The 19798-nt window shown below is 42.2% G+C and overlaps 1 protein-coding gene across 1 annotated transcript; it reads right to left on the reverse strand.

The window, feature by feature from the left end:
- Window positions 1-182: 182 nt before the first annotated feature.
- fndc7b (fibronectin type III domain containing 7b) lies at window positions 183-19190 on the reverse strand. The gene is made up of 32 exons (XM_074667403.1): window positions 18940-19190; window positions 18425-18685; window positions 18060-18320; window positions 16927-17196; window positions 16401-16661; window positions 16009-16269; window positions 15349-15609; window positions 14928-15188; window positions 14575-14835; window positions 12931-13191; window positions 12336-12596; window positions 11975-12235; window positions 11583-11840; window positions 11254-11514; window positions 10800-10849; window positions 9674-9884; window positions 9254-9514; window positions 8763-9023; window positions 8424-8681; window positions 7843-8103; window positions 7415-7675; window positions 7074-7331; window positions 5714-5977; window positions 5318-5578; window positions 4741-5025; window positions 3075-3335; window positions 2709-2966; window positions 2361-2621; window positions 1884-2171; window positions 1540-1776; window positions 1073-1138; window positions 183-983 (listed from the first exon to the last, which is right to left on the reverse strand). Exons 1-32 carry the CDS (start codon window positions 19175-19177, stop codon window positions 706-708), a joined length of 7917 nt encoding a protein of 2638 aa, XP_074523504.1. The 5' UTR covers window positions 19178-19190; the 3' UTR covers window positions 183-705.
- Window positions 19191-19798: the final 608 nt, after the last annotated feature.

A 19798-nucleotide genomic window follows, 5' to 3' on the forward strand; every position in this document is an offset into this window, starting at 1 on the left:
TCAGCAAACAAAATAAAGCAAAGTGAAAATGATTATCGAAGTATTCAGTTACAAATACAACATTTATGTTTTAGCTCCAAACAGACACAGTAATCAAAAAGAAGCAACCACACACTTGAACACAAATGCTTACACACTAGGGTTTATTTATTGATAGATTTTATTTAGTTCCATCATTTCTGAAAAAGATCCACCAGAGGTCACAAAGCACATAGTACAGAAAACATACTGCATGGTTTTAAAAAATATAACTTGATAAATTATCTTTCTTTACACTACTTTTAGCTTGACAATCATCCTGGAATCCTAATAGCCTATCTTAAAAATAGAACAATTTCTGTTAAATATAATTTCAGCAATACTTTGTTAGATAGCTACAATGTGCCACATGCTGCTAGGATATCAGCCGCAGAAATAAAGAATTATTTTAAACTTGTATATACTCTAAAGCTAATACACAATCCATAATATCCATATCTAAAGGTTCTGCTCTGTTTAATCATACTTTATTCATGACTTGAAGTTGATACTCTAACATAATAATTTGTTTAAAAAAAAATTATTTGTAATTACTTTTTTTTATAATTTTATTCCTAAAATTTGTACAGATCAAACAGGCAACAACTCTCTCATGGGGGAAAGGTGAAAACTTGAATCATATCTTATTTTTGAGTCCATGTTGAATTTCTTTGAATGTAAGGTACTTCATTGGGAGGAACCAGTAGTTGCGCTCACTGGTCTGGTGTAGGTGCTTTGGCTGATGGTGTTTTTGGCTCTAATCCTGACACTGTAGGTGGTCCAGGGCTTGAGGTCAGTCTCTGTGTAAGAATCACCTTCCACGGTTCTCACTCTGGGCCGCTCCTGCTCATTCTGTTCTTCCTCGATCACGAGTGTGTACTCGTTTGCATCCTTCACTGGCTTCCACTTCACATGCAAAGAAACTTCACTTGCTGTTAAACTCAGGAAATCTGGAACTTCAAGACCTGAGAGACAGAAAGACAAAGAGAGAGATGAGTGTGAAATAACAGCGTTGCAGTCCTTTCTCAGGGTCATGCTTTAACATCAAACTTACCATTGTCTAAATGGGCAAAGACTTCAGTAGTCCTCAAATCTCTTCTCCTGCGAAGGCTTACTGGACCTGAAGATAAAAAGAAATACTTATAAGAACCATCAGACACAGAAATATAAAGAAGAATGGGATTAAATAAAACAGCATAATAAGGGAATAAATATTCCAGGGAAAAAAAAGTCAAATTCTTGAAGTTAAAGTTGTTAACTCTGGAGAGAAACCTGCATTTTAAAGTAATACAAACATTTTCAGCAAGAAACTCCCAACTTTTGACAAGGAAAAAACTAAATGTTCTCTGAGACGACCCATGAACTACAGCTTTTAAACTTCAAGTCTGCTCTCTTTGCAAATTCTTGCCAAATCTGGGTCAGTTTCTGTTAGCCTGTCAGCCTTATATGTCATGTTTTGCAGTCAGACAGAAATGGGACAATTAAGCACCAGTTTGGTAGAGCTTCTGTGCAGTCACAAACCTGTAATATCTGTGTTAGCAATGCTGTCTCCTTCATCATTGCTGGCTATCACTAAACTATTGTCAGGATCAAAGTTGGTGAGCTGGCAGGAGAGCTCATCTGTGTTGCAGAGCTCCACACGGTCTCCTCCTGACACACTGAAGACAGTGTAGTTTGTTGCAAACACTGAGGCATCCCAAGAAAGTAGAGCAGACTGTCTGCTACCGGAGAACATCACATTCTGAGGAGCACAGGGGACTGCAAAAGAAAAGAGTGAGACCAGTGTTAAACAAAAAGATGAAAAGTTTATATTTAATTCATGAAACAAAGATTAATGTAGCTGTTGATTTTACAGACATAGTTACCTGTGACTCCAGCAAAAGCACTGGATGGGTCACTGACCCCGGCTGGGTTTTTGGAGCGTACGGTGAGGTTATACGCCGTGCTGCAAGGCATTGGTAACTCGAAATACGGTCTGGAAAGCCAGTATGATGACACATTCATCAGGGTACGTGGGTCGTCATCGATTTGACCGGTTATCTCCACAAGATACTCAACGTCTGGACAGTCCATCTCATCCCATGATGTCATGGCCCAGTGATTTTGTCCAATTCTCTGCATCCGCACAGCCAGACCAGTGGGAGGGCAGGGAGCTGAAGAGGTTGGAGATTCAGACTTAGTTTAATTTAAAAAAATCAAATTTATATTAAAACTTATCTTGTTATTAAGCTGATTTTTTCACATTACGAGCTGCTTACGAATGGAACTTCAAGACCACATACGAATGGTCACTCAACTATTCAAAAACAATGAAAGTTTATTTTACAAACTGTAATATTTACCCGCTCCCTCCTCCAGAGGAGCACTGAATGAGCTGTTGCAGACACCATTGGAAGCTTCCACAGAGAAATTATACATCTTTCCACACTCCAGGCCCTCGATGTCGCAGAAGGGTTCAATGTTATCACAGTAGAGTGCGTCTCCATCCAAAGATTGTGCATAGCCAAAGTATTCCACAGCCCCCTCGGTGGCATCCCAAACCAAAGTGGCAGAGTTTGTCTCACAGTTCATATCCACTGCAAGTCCAGAAGGCTCACAGGGAACTGGAAGAGAAGGGAAAAAAACGTAGAAACTTCAGCAAAGAAAATGCTGGAATAAACCACACAAAACTTTACCGCAAATTTCTCTACCTGATTTGAATGCTGAAGTGCTGGGCAGACTCGTGCAGTTGTCTCCTTTTGCTGTGACCTTTAGGCTGTACGTCTGTCCGCAGTGCAGGTGAGCCAATGTACAGTTGTTGGTGGAGGTACTGCAGTTCACGACGTGTCCATCCACACCCGTCGCTGTCAGCATGTAGGATGTAGCCACCGAGGAGTGTGCCCATGTCACTGTGGCTCCGTGCTCCTCACAGGATGCAACTGCTGTCACATTGTCGGGGGGACAGGGGGCTACGCAGAATCAAAGAAAATATATTTTTAGTCTGTTAAACCTGGAATCCACTTTAGGGTTCTTTAATAAGCAACTGCATCGAATAAATTCTTGAGTTGAGATACTACCTGTCTTAATCTTCTTGGGCGGGCTTCTGAGGCTGCTGCATTTATCAGAGGAAGTGGACACTATGACATTGTAATGCATGCCACACTTTACATCATGGAGGTCACACTTATTAGAAGAGCTGTTACAGGAGAGGATGGTTTTGTCGTGGCCCTCAGCCGTCACCACATAGATTGGAGTGTCGTCAGTCTTCTCCCATTCGACCTGGATAGTGTCACTGTTGCATTGTGTCGTTGCATTGATGGATGTGAGAGCACATGGACCTGCAGGACAAGACACATAAATGTGAAAAAGTTCAAATGGTAGAATATTTAGGCAGTTAAAGATGCTATGGAGAGGATCTGTAAGGATTGCACTCCCTTGCCACCTTGTGGGCCGGAGTCTCTGCACACTACGGTTTGAATTGTGACATCAAGTAAATGTTGTAGCAGCCGGCTATATGTTAGCCCGGTGTAATATCAGTAAGCAGTAGTCAAGGCTTGACTACTGCAACGCACTCCTCATCGGGACTCCCAGCAAGGGCCTACAAAAACTCCAGTATATCCAAAACAGCGCCGCTAGGATCCTGATGAAGGTGCGGAAGTACGACCACATAACACCCATCCTTCACTCCCTCCACTGGTTTCCGGTCTCATTCAGGATTCAATACAAACTCTCCCTCCTAACCCACCACTGCATCCATGGAAACGCCCCCCCCCATACCTAAAAGAACTTCTCAAACCACAAACCTCATCACGCCTCCGCTCTGGTAACAACTACCTCCTTCTGCCCCCCCAGGACTAAACTGTGTACAATGGGTGATTGGGCCTTTAGCTCAGCCGCTCCTCGCTTGTGGAATGCCCTCCCTGAACACCTGAGGGCTCCACAAACAACAAACTCTTTTAAGAAGGGCCTAAAAACCTTTCTTTTTAAAAAAAAAGCCTTCCTTGAAGGCATTTAACCTTTTTGTAATCTTGTTGTTGTTTTTAACCTTGTTTTACTGTCGCACTTTGAGATCACTTTGATGAAAAAATTTATTATTATTATTATTATTATTATAAATCCTGCTTAGCTATGTCCTGCCAGCCATCTGGCAAGCAGAGCTAACATAACCTCACTCTTCATTTTATTGATAGACTCTCAAGTTTGAACAGACCACTGCAGAATAACTGCTGCATATGGGTTGGAATGAACTTTATCACAAACAGTTTAGCCCCTGTGTTGTGGAGTGATACAGCCTGAGCTAAAAGCTAATTAGCCTTTAGCTCGGGCTGTATCACTTTCCAGTCATCTTGCTTCTGCTCTTCTGTCCTTTTTCTGCCTGGTAGTTAGGCTCCTGTTTCCACCATCACAACAAAATTAGTAATAGAAATAGTTTTTAGCAAAGAAAAACACAGATCTCTGTTTTATGTCATCTCACTACTAAACTTTGTCAGCCGGTGTGGTGTTGTCATAGAGACCTTGGCGTGCCGTACATCAATGCGGTCCCGGACAACCCGAACTGGAAGCTAAGAAGTAGCAATTTAAAATAGCCTGTAACCAGAAATATGGTGCTGATAATCTCATTTTAATGTGTGGATTACGATCAGGCATGTATCTAGAAGGGAGACTTTTTCAAGATCACATTTAAATTCCTCACAGTCCCTTTAAACTATTACAAAACAATCCTGAACTTGGCTGCCGACCTACCTGTTTCAAGCTCGAATGTGGTGCTGTTACTGCTGTTGCAGTATTTGTTTACAGCGGTTACGTGAAAGGTGTAAAGTGTCCCACAGTTCAGGTCTGGGACACTGCAGGTAGTGGGGGTGGAGGTGGAGGTGGAGGTGGAGGTGTGGGTGCAGTTAGAGGTGTGACCGCCAACCCCTTGGGCCAGGACGAAGTAGCTGTGAGCTCCGTCTGAGGGGTTCCACGTCACTAAGGCAGCATTAGACACGCAATCCAGACTTCCTGTAGGTTTACTGGGAACACATGGGGCTGTGGAGGGTCACATGGAAAAGAAAAAGTACTGTAAGAATCAATATTATAACAACCTGTTTAGGAGACTTTATTTTCCTGCATGCAGCCAATGCCTGCTGAAATCAGTAGATACAAGCAAAGAATATTTGTGGCTATGCAGGTGCACCCATGAGGTCAAAAAGGTCTGAGTCAAATGACTTTAGACTTCATCCTTAAATTGATGGGTTATATGAAATGCTTGCTTCCCTACATTAAGTGACTGTAGCACATATCTGTGTGTAAATCCATATTATGTATGTTTGTTGGTTACCTGATGAAGTCTCCACCACAGCGCTTGGTTCACTCTTGCAGTCGCCCCTCACAGACACCACGGTAACATTATAAGTCTGTCCACAGGGGAGGTCGTTTATAGTGTAAGCAGGGCCAGAAGAGTTACGGTACAGTCTTGCTCCGGTGTTGCTCACTGCAGCCACAAGGAAGTGCTGAGCGTCAGGGTTTGGCATCCAGGAGATGGTCATGGAGCCCTCTGCACAGTGTGCATCGATGGCCACATTCTGGGGTGGACAGGGAGCTGTGAGGAGAGAATTCAGAGTCAAGAGGTGTGTTAGTACGGCTGAGTGAAGTTACTCAAATTTTCACTTTTGCAACTGTTTTATAAAAATAAACATTGAGATAAAAAAGGTTTGGTTGTGTATGTTTACAATACCTGTTTGCACGTAAGCAACGTCGCTCTCCATGCTATGACAGTCCTCGTCAACACTAAACACGGTTACATTGTAGGTCTGCCCACACTTCAGGTTATGTAGATCACAGTGGGTCAATGTGTTGTTACATTTAACCTGGTGGCTTCCATCTTCTGTGACTCCTACTGCATAATAAGAGTCTCCTCCACTGGCTCGCTCCCACGTCACCGCGGCAGAGTTTGAACGGCACAGCAGAGTAGCTTTTACATTAGTTGGCTTGCAGGGCACTGGGAGAGAAGGAGAGAGAAGATGATTAAAAATGAATAACACCCCTGGAAGTGTATTTCTTGTTGCGCAAAATAAGTGTTTCCAAAGCCTTAAAAGAGACATCTCCCAAAATAAGAAAACTGGAGGGTTTTTTTTGGGATGCACCGATCCAACTCTTCTAGTTCCAATACCCATACCAATACCAATACCTAGGCTTTGGGTATTAACCATTACCGATCCAATCCGATACCAGTGTTAAATAAGAAGATGCATGCCCTACTGTGGGATAACACTGGTAATGTTTTGGGTAAAAGGCAAAAAATGAGTATAGAGAATTTTTGAAGTTAATATTTATTTAAACTATTAAATATAAAAATTTATACCAGCAAAAAAAATCTTTAGAATTTGTGTTTTCAATTGTAAACTTTTATATCCTGTAGACTGGTAATGCAGCAAAAAACAAAGAAAGTGCATCAGAGGCAACATTTCCAATCAAGTAGCCAAGAGCACTGGTTCAAAAGGCATAGATCTGGTTGCCTGGATCGGTACAATGGGTTGGCCTTTTCCCACCAATGCCGATCCAGCTTTAGGGGGCACCAATACATCGATACCCAATACCACTGATCGGTTACAGTGCATCCCTAGTCTTCTTCTATTAATGGTTAAATTGCTGCACTTTTTGCTACTTCAAATTGGCATATAGTTTTTAATATCAAGCAAATACAATTGATTTAATTCCTAAAAAATAATAACAAAAAATTGCCTAAGGAATGTAATTCATTTTTTTGGCTTTTTGGAAAAACATCTGAATACAGCTGCGAACAAGCAGGTTGATAACTGCAGCAAAAGCAGTAACTATGTCTAAAATAAACAGTTTTTCCGAATTACCCTAAATATAGGGTCTATGAGTCTGCAAGCTTTTGGGATTCAAATTAAAAATGTGGACTAAAACGTAAAAGCTAAGCCAGGTGAATTCAAAACTGGTGAATTTCTTTTACTTGTAATGACAAAATTTCAATAAATCATCTTCTTCTGATGATGGTGGGTTCTGGTAGGAATCAAACAAACCTGCTTTATCAGAGCCACAGTTATTCTGAGTGACCTCACTACACTCACCAGACTGCAGGGTGAGGTAGGCCATGCTGTTATCACACACTCCATCCTCAGCTGTCACTGTCAGGTTATATAGCTGACCACAATGCATGTTGGGTAACCAGCATCCACTTTCATTGCTTTTGCACTCCGTCCTGTGACCATCGGGACCAAAAGCCTGCACCTTGTGGGAGATCACACCCTCGTCTTCTTCCCACGTCACTACACCTGTGTTAGTGCTGCACATCATCTCTGCCGTCACGTTCTGTGGGATGCACGGCACTGCACAGAGAGGAAATAAAATCAGGTGTTTACAGTTCTCTAATTAAACAACACTGGAGCTGCATCAAAAGTTGTTGTTCTACCTGTGTTGAGCTCATAGGCATAGCTCTCTGCGCTGCTACACCTCTCATCAGAAGCACTAACAGTGATGGAGTAGTTGGAGCCACACATCAAATCATCAAACAGGCTTGTTGTCCAGTTGCTGTTGCGGGTTGACGCATAGCCGCCGATGCCTTGTGCGAATGTGGTGTAAGATATAGCTTTTCTGCTGGGCTCCCAGGAGACTGCCACAGCCCCGGACTCGCAAACCACACGAGCCTCCACCTGCTGGGGCACACAGGGAACTGAATGGAAACAAAAAGAGAAGTTTAAGTCTCATGCATGAAGCAACAACTTTATCATTTGATTTAACATATAGTAAAGGTCATATCTCCTCTGAATGGGTGTAAAGAAGACTTTAAAAAAGTCCAAACAGATTATGCAAACAGGTTTTGGTATATTCACTCCTTACCTGTGTGCAGTTGAGTCATCTGGCTCCTGGAGACATTGCAAATGCTGTTAACAGCAATCACACTGATGTTGTAAGTAAAACCACACAACAGGTCTGGGAGGATGCAGAAATCTAAATGAGTATCACAGCCAGATTCATGTTCTTCCACACCGAAGGCCTGGACCACGTAGGAGACCGTCCCCATGCTGGGCAGCCAACCCACCCGGGCTGTGTTTGAGGCACAGTCCAAGACAGTTGTGACATTTTCAGGGGGACACGGGACTGAAAAAGGAAAAGGACTTTGAGTATTAAGAGTAAATGACTTAGCATATAAAATTGTACATTAAGACCCTTACATGAGTTAATTTTCAAGCTCAAGATGCAGAAGACTTGATTTAAGAGTGACATGTAAACACAGGGTATGTTTTGTTTTACTTTTTTTTTATAACTTTAAAAATCATCCAAAACAAAAAGTTAAATGGCAAAAACTGGCCTCTTTTTAAAAATGGGCAGCATAGACTTCCAAAAAAAGGCTTTACACAATCCAATTTGACCTCACTTTGTGTTATTGTTTTACTATAATTAAATTCCTAAGGACTCACCTGACTCCACCTGCAAACTGGAGGTTGGAGGGCTGCTGCACACCTCATTTAAGGCTTCAATAGTTACTTCATACGTCTCGCCACACTGGAGCGGCAGCTCACAGTTTGTAAAGTTGGTCGTGCAGGTGGAAACATAGCCACTAGGAGAGCGGGCTGTTGCTGTGTAATTCACTGCACCTTCAGCGTAGCCCCAGGTCAAGAGGGCAGAGTTGGTGTAGCAGTCCAGAACAACAGATTCATTTGTAGGTGTGCAGGGTGCTGAGAGAAGGACAACAAAGAGACATCAGAGACACGTTCTGTGTCCCCAGCCCGAACAAAGCAGACCTCCATGTATACTACCTGAGTTGAACTCCAGAGCTTCGCTGGGTAAACTTGAACAGAACTCATCCTCTGCCACCACCTGGACAAGGTAAGACTGGCCACAGGTCAGGTTGGTCAGAGGACACATGGGGGTATCACTCTCACAAATCAAATAGTCCCCGTTTCTGCCCTGAGCTGACACTCTATAAGACACAGCACGATCGCTTCCAGTCCAGGACACATTAGCTGTATTTGAAGCGCAGTTTATCTCCACATCCACATCAGAGGGAATACAAGGCACTGGAGGAAGACACAGGGAGGAGGATGTTCAAAGATGAATCATGATGAAAAGAGACCATTAAAAAAGGCCTTAAAGGTCCCTGATTCAGGAAATAAAAATACTGAAATACTATACTATACTATACTAACTGGAAAAAATTCAAATGTAACACTCAAGTTAGATCATTCATTGTAAATATAAGACATTTTATTTTGTTAAAAGTGTGCCTCTGTGTTGATTATTTTCTCACCTGACTGCAGCACTTCCCCCTCACTGGGGTCAGAGTCACACATTTTGTTTGAGGCGACGACTGTCACAGTGTACTCCTGTCCACAGTTGAGGTTGGACATGCCACATTCCATTTTGTCCGATGAGCAGCTCATAGTTTCACCGTCTTCCTGCGTCACTGTGGCGGTATAGTATACTGATCCAGGATGGCCGATCCATGAGACCACAGCGATGCTAGAGAGGCAATTTATGGAGCTGGAGACGCTCTCTGGGGGGCATGGCACTGAGGGGAGGGGGGAGAACAGGCTTCATATCAACAGAGGGCAGACTAAAAGGATGAAACTGTTTGACAAAAGTATATATGGAAAGCTTCTTTATGTAGATAAAACATTTTTAATGTGACATAAAAAAAAAAACTAAAAACAGTGTTGTAAGTTTATACCAGAGAGGAGCTTTGAGGGCTGACTGGGGAGACTTGTGCACTCGGAGTCTGCAGCCTGAACAGACAGGAAGTACTCCTCCCCACACATGAACTCAGAAATGAAGGTCCAGGTGTCGTTGGTGCTGAGCTGCACTTTGTGGCCGCTGTTTGACTCTGCTGTCACGAGGTAATACCCCGCAGTGTCAACGGGGTCCCAGGTCAGTGATCCAAACTTATGAACAGATAATACAAGGAGTTAAATCTCAGTTCATTCAATAACAAAGTGTGAAAATATGCATCAAAACAAAAACTTTGCTATAAATGGTATTGATAATTTGGGGATTTACATAAAATAATTTGGTAACACTTTACTTAAGAGGTCCTTCAATTTCATCGCGCTTAGATAATAATTAGACAAAAGTTTTACTCATTTCTTTGGAATTACCCCTGAAATTTCATGAGAATTTGGTGAAAATTAGCACACAACTACTGACCAGATTCCGTTTCCCAGTGTGCCTGTACTCACAGTGTCCATCACAGTCAGGTAAGACCAATTTACAACCCCACTCTTCGTGAATATCACATCTGAAGCCTTCAGTTGTACCATGTAAAACATTATAGACCTAATCATAAAGGTAGATCATTTTGCATGTGATCTCAATTATGCATATCAAACTGGGTACTAAAGAACTTGGTGAAATGAAATAACAAATAGCTAACTATCAACTGCTTATTGGGAAACTGAATTATTCACTTAACATTTCAAAGGTAATTATCAGAGGAAACAATAAACCTATCACCTGCTTCTCTGTAAATAACAGAAACATTGGGATACTTCTAAAATCATTTTGTGGTGGGTTGTGATTTAATTTCAAATAAATTATTTGCTAATCATCACCTTCTCCCCTTCAATTCGGAGTAAATTACAAAGAAAAAAGAAACTGGAAAAAAACAGTAGCCTACCAATTGTGACTTGCGACAATACATTTGGACATTATTTAGTTATGTGCTAATTTTAAAGAAATAAGAAAAACTTTGTCTAATTTTTTACCCAAGTGTGATGAAATTTGCGAACCTCTACGGTAAAGTGTTACCAATAATTCTGTGAAAATGCAACAAAGATTTTTTTAAAAAGAGTAAATTTCACCTTTAGGGAACAGTTCAGGGATGACTCCAAGTTCTGAGGGATACAAGGAGCTGCAAAAGAGCACAAACATTTTGATATAATGATCACTTTTTTTCTGGACTGTCTTGTTTTACTGTATTTCGGAGATATGAATGAAAAGTTTTAAATAGTCCTTTTGGAGAAACAAAAAACATTTTCTTTTAATTTACAAGAGGAGAGAGCTTTGATGAGAAAAGATTAAGAGAAATTATTCTGCTCCATCAGCGGGTTTCATCTCTCAGTTTGTGAAATTTACAATTTGCATTATGTTGAAGAGCAAGACTGTAGCCTGGTTTTCCTCATTAATATTATAAGAAACTCTCCACAGTTTATCTTAAGTTTGTTATTTTTACCTTCGAGTTTCTTAAATGTATCCTTGAATTTCTCAAACTTAACCAAAGTGAAAGTGGAGTTCAAACACACAAAGTTTCTTTACCCATGTGTATTGTGGTGCTGTTGCTCGGCAGGCTGCTGCAAAGGTAGTCATTGGCCACGATGTGAACGGTGTACACCTCGCCACAGTGCAGGTCATCAAAGGTGCAGACAGTGGTGTTTGAGATGCACACGTGTGTGTGGCCGTCTTGCCCAACTGCAATGGCCATGTAGGATTCTGTCCCGCTATGTGTGGCCCAGCTGACAGAACCAGTGTTGTTCTCACAGGGTGTGAAACTCTCCACATGCTGAGGTATGCAGGGCCCTGAGGAGAAAGGGTTGAGTAATGTGCTCCGTACCAAGTTAGATAAATTAAAAAAATAACCTGCATACCTGTCTTGAATTCTTCAGGCCAGCTCTCAGGGCTTTCACATCGATTATCCCGAGCTTTTACAGTAAAAGTGTAACGTTGTCCACAGGGCAGCTCAGTCTCTATCATCGTGTCTCCAGTCCGGAAAGATGAGATGTATCCGAGATCTCCTGTGATCAACACTTCATAGTCTGATGCTCCATCAGCATCCCACCAATCCAACTCCACCGTCTCATTATAACAGGACCCAGAGACCGTCAGACCAGTTGGCCTGCAGGGCTCTGAAGAAGGGGGAAGAAGAACAAACAATAATGAAGTTAATGAAATTGTTTCAGTTCAGAGGGGAACCCCTGACCTGCTTGTACAGCTCCAGTTTAGACAAAGCAGTCAATTTTAATCTGAAAGTGAGTGGCACCTGTCTTTATCTCCACAGAGCTGCTGATTTCACTGTAGCACATGCCGTTGTATGCAGCTACAGAAAATTCGTAGGTTTCGCCACATTGCAGATTGGAGAACTGACAGGTAGAGTTGGTGGAGTTGCACTGCAAAGTTATTCCCATGCTGCTGTTGGCAGTTGCCATGTAGAGCTCCACTTCATCTTTTTCCTCCCAGTGCAAGATGGCTGTCCCCGTCCCACACTGGAGGTCGACTCCAACACTTGAGGGTTTACACGGCCCTGGTGACAGAGCGAAGTTGAGTAGTGCATCAAGATATTAAGAAGCTTTATTTTTCTTGTTTACTTCTTTCATTCAGGAGAGAGAAGCTGATCAACTCACATGTACTGAAGGTGACGTTAGTGTGTTTCTTAGTCTGACAGTCGTCGCTGATGGATGTGAGGGCGACGTTATATGTCTGACCGCACTGCAGCTCAGTTAAATTACACTTCAGCTCATCCGTCTCACATGAAGCCAGCAGGCCATCCAATGATGTAGCAGATACGATGTATGATTTTGCTCCAATTACCCAGCTCCAGGTGACTTCAGCTGAGTTGTTGAAGCAATCCAGGTAAGCATCTACATTTTCAGCAGCACAGGGAGCTGGGGACAGAGGGATCACCGAGAAAACTCAGTGAGTGTGATTTTGTTCTCTTATCTGTACTCTGGTGTTTCTTTGCTGATAACTGGTGTTAGGGAATACACACAGGTATAGATGCTCTTTATATTTTACATTTAACTTTTTCTAATAATTCACTTAATGTTAAGACTTTGATTTCCTCTTCTTTTCAGCAGCTGTACTAATCATCTGGCCTCTTTATAAAAAACAAGACAACATTGCTCCAAACTCCAACTTTAACTTTTATGAAGCCACTGGATTTTGCAGGACATCATTAAACAATGACTTGTTTATTGGAGGGACACAAGTTCTTAGTACCTGCAGTCAGAAGAACAGTAGCTGAGCTGCTACTGTTGAGCGTCTCTCCGATGGCGATGACACTGGTGTAGTAAACAACCCCACAGTGGAGGCCCACTACCTCACAGTAAGTGTCGTTGGTGTAGCAGGACAGAGAGTGGCCATCGCGCCCAGAGAGAAGAGCTTCGTAGGCAATCCCACCATGACTGATCTCCCACGACACTGTCCCCACGTCCGTCTCACACTGCACACTGGTCTGCACATTGCTGGGTGGACAAGGCTCTGAGAGCAGAGGGAGATAAAGGAGAGGGTAAAAGGATTCATGTGGATGCTTATGATATTGATCCTCCATGCTAAGAAGTTAAAAGAATGTTTTAGGGTTTGTCTAGAAGATGTACTCTGGGATTTAGGGCACAAGTGTGTCATTCTTAATTCTAAAAGAGTCTTTCATCATGAGAAAGTCCTGTGAGTAATCATCACTGTTCTAGTTGATGAATCTGTTAAATCTTTCTAGCATTTACCAACTTATTACTTTAAATCAGATACTAACAAACTGTGGAAATATCTTTCACTAAATCATTTATGTTCTGTCCAATCATCACCCTCTCCATTGGGAGAGTTTGTCTGTCTGTTTGACTGTGAACAACATAACTCAAAAGTAACAAATGCAACTTGATTACATTTTGAGGAAATGTTCAAAATGGGATAAGGAAAAGGGGATTAAATTTTGGAGGTGACCCAGATCACCATCTGGATCCAGGATTTTTTTTAAGGATTCTTTATTATTTTGAGATAGGGCCGTTTTCACCATATGTGTATATAACTCCACCATAAATTGTCGAATTGCTTTGCAAAACAATACAAGACAAGGTCACCATAATTTCTGACAGATGTAAAAGTAGGATCCAGATCCTGGCAATATTCTGGATACTAAGATCTGGAATATGAAATATGTACTGGGTCATCATAATTTTCAACACTGTCAGGTAACAAATTATTGTACAAACCTGCAACTAACACCAAATTGTAGCAGACAGTCTGCTGAAAGGGAGTATAACATTAAAGTAGGACTAAAGTGTTGCGTCACAATCACAGTATGCTTGGCGGAGGTCTGCGCTCTCTGACTGCTTTTCTTGTTTCTTGTGGGGTTTTTTTGTCACAAATAATAATTCTAAATCTTTCATTTTCACATTTTTAATCATTTTTAACCAACCCTGGAAACAACATCAAAAAGGTCTTCAGAGTCGAGTAACCACAGATTAAGGCCATGTCCACATGTAGCCAAATATTTGGAAAGCCGCATATAGTTTTTTTATGTTTAGGCCTGTCTTCCACATGAAACAGCAGTTTTACGTCACTGAAAACAATGTTTTCTGAAAACTCCAGCCAAACTGAAGATTTTGAAAAACTCTAGTTTTCCATGGTTTTGTGTGGATGAAGGGAAACAGAGATTTTGGTTCTCAAACGTCACCGCTGAATAACAGGAGTTCATCCTGATTGGGTTGCGTGGGTTTCAGATCTGAAAAACACTGCCAACACTGGCTTGGCATGCTTCAAGTCACACTCACTTGCTGATTTGCCTGATGCTTGTGGACCAAAGTATTTTTGAAAACAAATGAGGGGTATTCATTTTTGAAAATATAATAATCATATTTTTTTACCCACCTGTAGTAATGACGACATCCTCGGTCGAGGTTGACAGATCTTTGCACACATGGTTATTCGCTGTGACATTGATGCTGTACACTTGTCCACAGCTCAAGTCATAAAGTGCACAGTAAGTGTCGTTGGTAACACAGGAGACCGTCAGGCCCTGATCTGTTAAAGCTTCAACTGAGTAGTACTTGGCACCAGGGGCCATGTCCCACAGCACGTGTCCAATGGACCGGCTGTACTCAGTGCTGATTTTCTCAGGGATGCACGGCTCTGAGAGAACAAACACAGAAAGTATCAAACAGTAAATTAAACATTCAAACCTATAACAGAGCAGTGTCTGTGGTCTGTGTGCCGCTGCTCACCAGTGTCCAGCTCTCCCATCATGTAAGCAACGCTACTGCAGGTCTCTCCCACAGCCGTGACACACACAGAGTAGCCCTCCCCACAGCGCAGTCCTTCCAGGTCACAGTTGGTGGTGTTGGTCTCACAGCTCACGTTGTGTCCTGACGCTGTCTTGGCTGTGACCTCGTACATCCAAGCTCCATCACTTGGGTACCAACTCACAAGAGCTGTCTCCTCGTAGCAGTCCATCACTGCATCGATGTTTCTGACCTTACAAGGAGCTGAGAGGACAAGTAACAGTTAATGCAGTGATCAGCCTCCAACAAAAAGCCTTTGGTTGGAGTACAAAACGTGAAAATATAATCCAAACTAGGTTGTTTTGTGACAGCATTCAAGGCCAGTGTAGTGTCCCTTGGGCGATACCTAGTCTGGCTGTCCTACCTGAAGGTGTTTCAACCTCTGGGGTTGGTGAGCTGGTGCAGTATCCATCAGAGGACACCACAGAGACATGATAGATCTGACCGCAGCCAACTCCTGTCACATTGCAGTTGTCAGTCGTGCTTAGGCAGGTGGTGGCCTGACCATTACTGTCCTGAAGTGTGGCGATGTAGGAGTCTCCCCCTAACCCCTCGAGCCAGGAAACAACCAGAGCGCCGGCCTCACAGTCCATCACAGAGGAGACGTTTTCAGGGGTGCACGGCACTGTTGAGGGGACAGGATGTAGTGTCGTAGTGAAAACTTTTTTTTAAATAATTGTTGAGAATGAAACAGGAAAAAGACACTTGTAGAGTAATATGAAAGGTCAGTACCATCATTCTGTCTACTTGATAGATTTGAGACAACAGGCTGCAGATAGTCAGATAAGTGTAGCACAAGGGATGAAAACAGCGGCAATCAAAACCCAGAAGTGTTAGTTTCACAACTAAATTTTAACACCAACTGACTTTCCTGTGTCTCATCTGGTTGACAGCTCAACTAGACCTGAGTTGAAGTAAATTTAAACAGAAAAAAAAACTAAATGTAGCTCAAACAGCCATCTTCTCATCTTGTATTTGGTAAAAACTCAAATATGGTAAGTGAATATCCCAAACTGAAAGATACCTGTCTTGATTCTCACACTCTCACTGGGTTTGCTCTGGCAGTTGACGTCTTCAGCAGTCACAGTCACTGTGTAATGCTGCCCACAGAGCAGACCAGTCAGATCACACTGGTTCTCATGTGTGCTGCACTCATCCTTGTGGCCATCATCCCCAACAGCCTTTACAAAGTAATACTGCCCTCCTCTGCTGAAGTTCCAGGACATGGTGGCCACGTTGTTGCTGCAGCTCAGTTTGGCTTTGAGGTCCGTAGGAACGCACGGTACTGAGGGGAGAGATTGATGTAGGACATGAGTTGTGCAAGATTCAATTTGGCTGTGTTTATTTGTGTCCTTAATTGTGTTGCTTTTTTATCCCCACTTCTAAAATGTGCTTGTGAATGAGTGTGAAACATACCAGTTCTTACGATCTCCCCTTCACTCTGGGAGCTGTTGCACGTCCGCCCCTCAGCAACAACAACCAGAAGGTATAGTTCTCCACACGGCAGATCAGCAATGTCACAGCCAGTGTCCCATGTGGTGCAGCAACTGGAGCCCCCGTTAAACTGCTCAAGTGTGGCCGTGTATGATACTGCACCAGGGACGTGTGACCACCCGACGCTAACAGTATTATTGTCACAGCCCACCGATCTTGTTACATTCTCAGGAGGACAGGGGGCTGTAGGAGAAAAATCTAACTTAGATGCTTGATATCAGCTTTTTTAAGATTGCTTTAACAAATAAAAACTTCTGAATTTACTGGCTTTTTAAAATTATACTCAAGAAAAATGTAGCAAGCAACAAGTAGAGCTACTGTTAGAGACTAGATAGTTTATAATACGTAATGTAAAAACTACTTTTTTAAAAATCTCAAACCAGAAGACTAAACCATTCATGTTCTGTACAAACTGAGAAAAAAATGCTTTTATTTATTTGTTTTGTACCTGTCTCAGATGTCATAGCGTTGCTGGGTGCACTGCTGCACTGCTGGTCCCGGGCCTTAATGGTGAAGGTGAGGTTTTTGCTGCACATCAGAGGTGGCAAAGCACACATCCGGTCTGAAGTGGAGTTACAGTCATATGACTGCATGTTACCCTGGCTGTCTGTGGTCATCACTACATAGTCCTCGGCCCCCGCTGAGTCTTCGTACATCACCCAGGCTGTGTTCATCAGGCAGTCCATCTCCACGTTGGAGAGGCGAGGTATGCAGGGGACTGGAAATAACATGGAACAGGTCAAAACATTTGTGACTCTGACTTTCACTGACTAAAGGAAGGAGAGGTTAAGGGCCTACTATGTTTTTTTTTCAAGTTGAAAGAGTTTTTGACAATTTAGCATCAAATCAATTGTGAAATAAACACTCTGCATGTTCCCATCTAAAATGTTTCTGAGAGTTTTTGACAAAATTTAACCACTTTGACTGTGTTTATTTTAAAATCATCAGCCTGACAAACTATTAGACAAGCACAACAATAATCCAACTTATCCTCCAGTTAAATCTATTTTAATTCAATCTCAAACTGAATCTAGACAAATTAAAATGCCAATATAACCCATGTGAAGTGGAGAGTTGTTTATATTTGAGTCAACTAAACAGAAATAGACATAAAAATATCTTGAGGCTAGTTAGCTTTTGAGATGCAGGAAGATATAGTTGATACTTCTTTTTAGGGATGGGTACCTTTTACATTTAAAACGATATGGTACCGGTGCCTGGCACCTGGTAATCGGAACCTGTACTCAATGGTACCAACTTCCAGGTACTTTTTTGTGTTTATGTGGTAAAAAATATCAATTTGTGTAATAATAACATATCACTTATTTTTAATTTAACATATCTATTCTTCAGTACATAACCTTGCAAGGCTGTGTTTATGTCCAATATGAAAAATTGCCTACTCTTCTACTCCCCTTACAGTTAAAAGGATGCATTTAGGTACATAAACATTTTTTTGCCAAAAACTGGGCTTCACTAAAATGAAATTTCTAAATGAAATATAACTTTACTCTATTGTTGAAAAGAACATTTCCGTAGGAGTTCAGGAACAAAGTTAAAAAAAACATCAATGATCCCAACCTGTCATAATCATTTGCATAGGACTGTCTCTTCCCACACACCCATTCCTGGATGGTGTGATGCTGACGTTGTATTTGGTCCCACACTCCAGTGTACGAAGATCACAGCCAGTGTTTGCGCTGCTGCAGTTGTGTCGACGTCCTGCAGAGTCAACCGCAGACACTGTGTGTGTGATCCCGGACATACTGCTGTTCCAACCCACAGACACGGTGCCGGTAGCACAGTTGACGTTTGTGAGGAAGGTGGAGAGAGGACATGGAGCTAAAAGATACAGAAAAAGAAAGTAAAATCAACATTTTTCATCAAGAAATAGAATATCAAAAGTGATCAGATTAACTGCTTTAATCACCGGGAGATTGACCTACCTGTAACAACCTGCATTGTGGTACTGTGGGAGCTGTTGCAGGTCTCATCTTCAGCCCATACTGTCACATTGTAGGTCAGACCACACTTCATGGCTGGCACTACGCAGTGATGCTTGTTTGTGGTGCAGATGCTAACGTCTCCATCACTGCTCACTACAGAGGTGTGGAACTGAAGAAAGTAACCTGTGGACTGCCAGGTAACATTCAGGACTCCAGACAGGCAGTCGAGGTCTTTCTGTATGTTCTGTGGCACACATGGAGCTGGAGAGTAAGAGCAGAGAGAGTTAGAGAGGAGGTCTGGTGGTCACAAGTTAAAACCCAGCCACAGTAAGATACTGAATCACACTTAGAAGACAGAAACACTTTGCATGTTTTTAACACTTGGTTCACTTTTTTTTTTAATACAATAGGGTCAGTTTACTGTGTGGGAATACGTGTCATGCCAATATTCAGATAAGTTTCAGATTTAAAAAGATGAAAGGTGAAGAAAACGTGATTTGTACCAAAGTACGAACCTGTATGAATCACTTGAACATTACTCTTGGCTCCCCTGCACTTATCATCAACACCTCTAGCATAGACCTTAAACTTCTGTCCACAGGGCAGACTGGAAATCTGCCAGGAAGTGCGGCTGGTGTTAAAGGACCAGTGTTGGCCTTCTTCATTCTCAGCCACCACCATGTAAGAGAATGAGCCCTTCGAGCCCAGCCACGACACATGGAAGTTGTTGGATTCACAGGAGGAGTTAACCATGAGCTGGGTGGGAGGGCAGGGAGCTGGAGAAGAGACAAAAGAAGGATGAGGTCAGCATGAAAGGGGTTGTAAAAAAAATCTAGTTTTGTTTCTGTCAGTAGATTGTTCAGTTTTGTTCAGGGTTCAAAGATGACACTTTAGAGATTGATAAGAAAAAAGGCATGAGAGGAAATGTAAAGAATGGTTTCACAAATTTAAAGAAGCTATGAGGAGGATCTATTTTGATTGCACTCCCTCGCCACCTTGTGGCCTGGAGTCTCACACACACTGTCGTAAAATACTTTTAGTGAGGTGTGTGTTTGTTTTGGAATTAAATGGAGATTAGATCAACTCAAATGTTCTCTGTTTAAGACAACTTTTCACTGGATTCGACGCAATGTGATAAGGCATTTATCAGTACAGTTACATAGGGCTACGGTTTGAAACGTGACATCAAGCAAACGTTGTAGTACCTGGCCACATGTAGTGCCCCGACGTATAAGTTTTGCAGCTATTTATATTTAGCACAGCCGACAGCCCATGGCTCTAAGACATGTCCGTAATGTGTGACATTGGTAAATCCTGGTTAGCTATTACCTGCCAGTCATCTACCAAGCAGAACTAACGTAACCTCACTCTTCA

Source organism: Halichoeres trimaculatus, unplaced genomic scaffold (genome assembly GCF_033239565.1).
Source record: "Halichoeres trimaculatus isolate MK-OKI-2021-1 unplaced genomic scaffold, fHalTri1.1 fHalTri1_scaffold_4, whole genome shotgun sequence".
NCBI classification, from domain to species: Eukaryota; Metazoa; Chordata; class Actinopteri; order Labriformes; family Labridae; genus Halichoeres; species Halichoeres trimaculatus.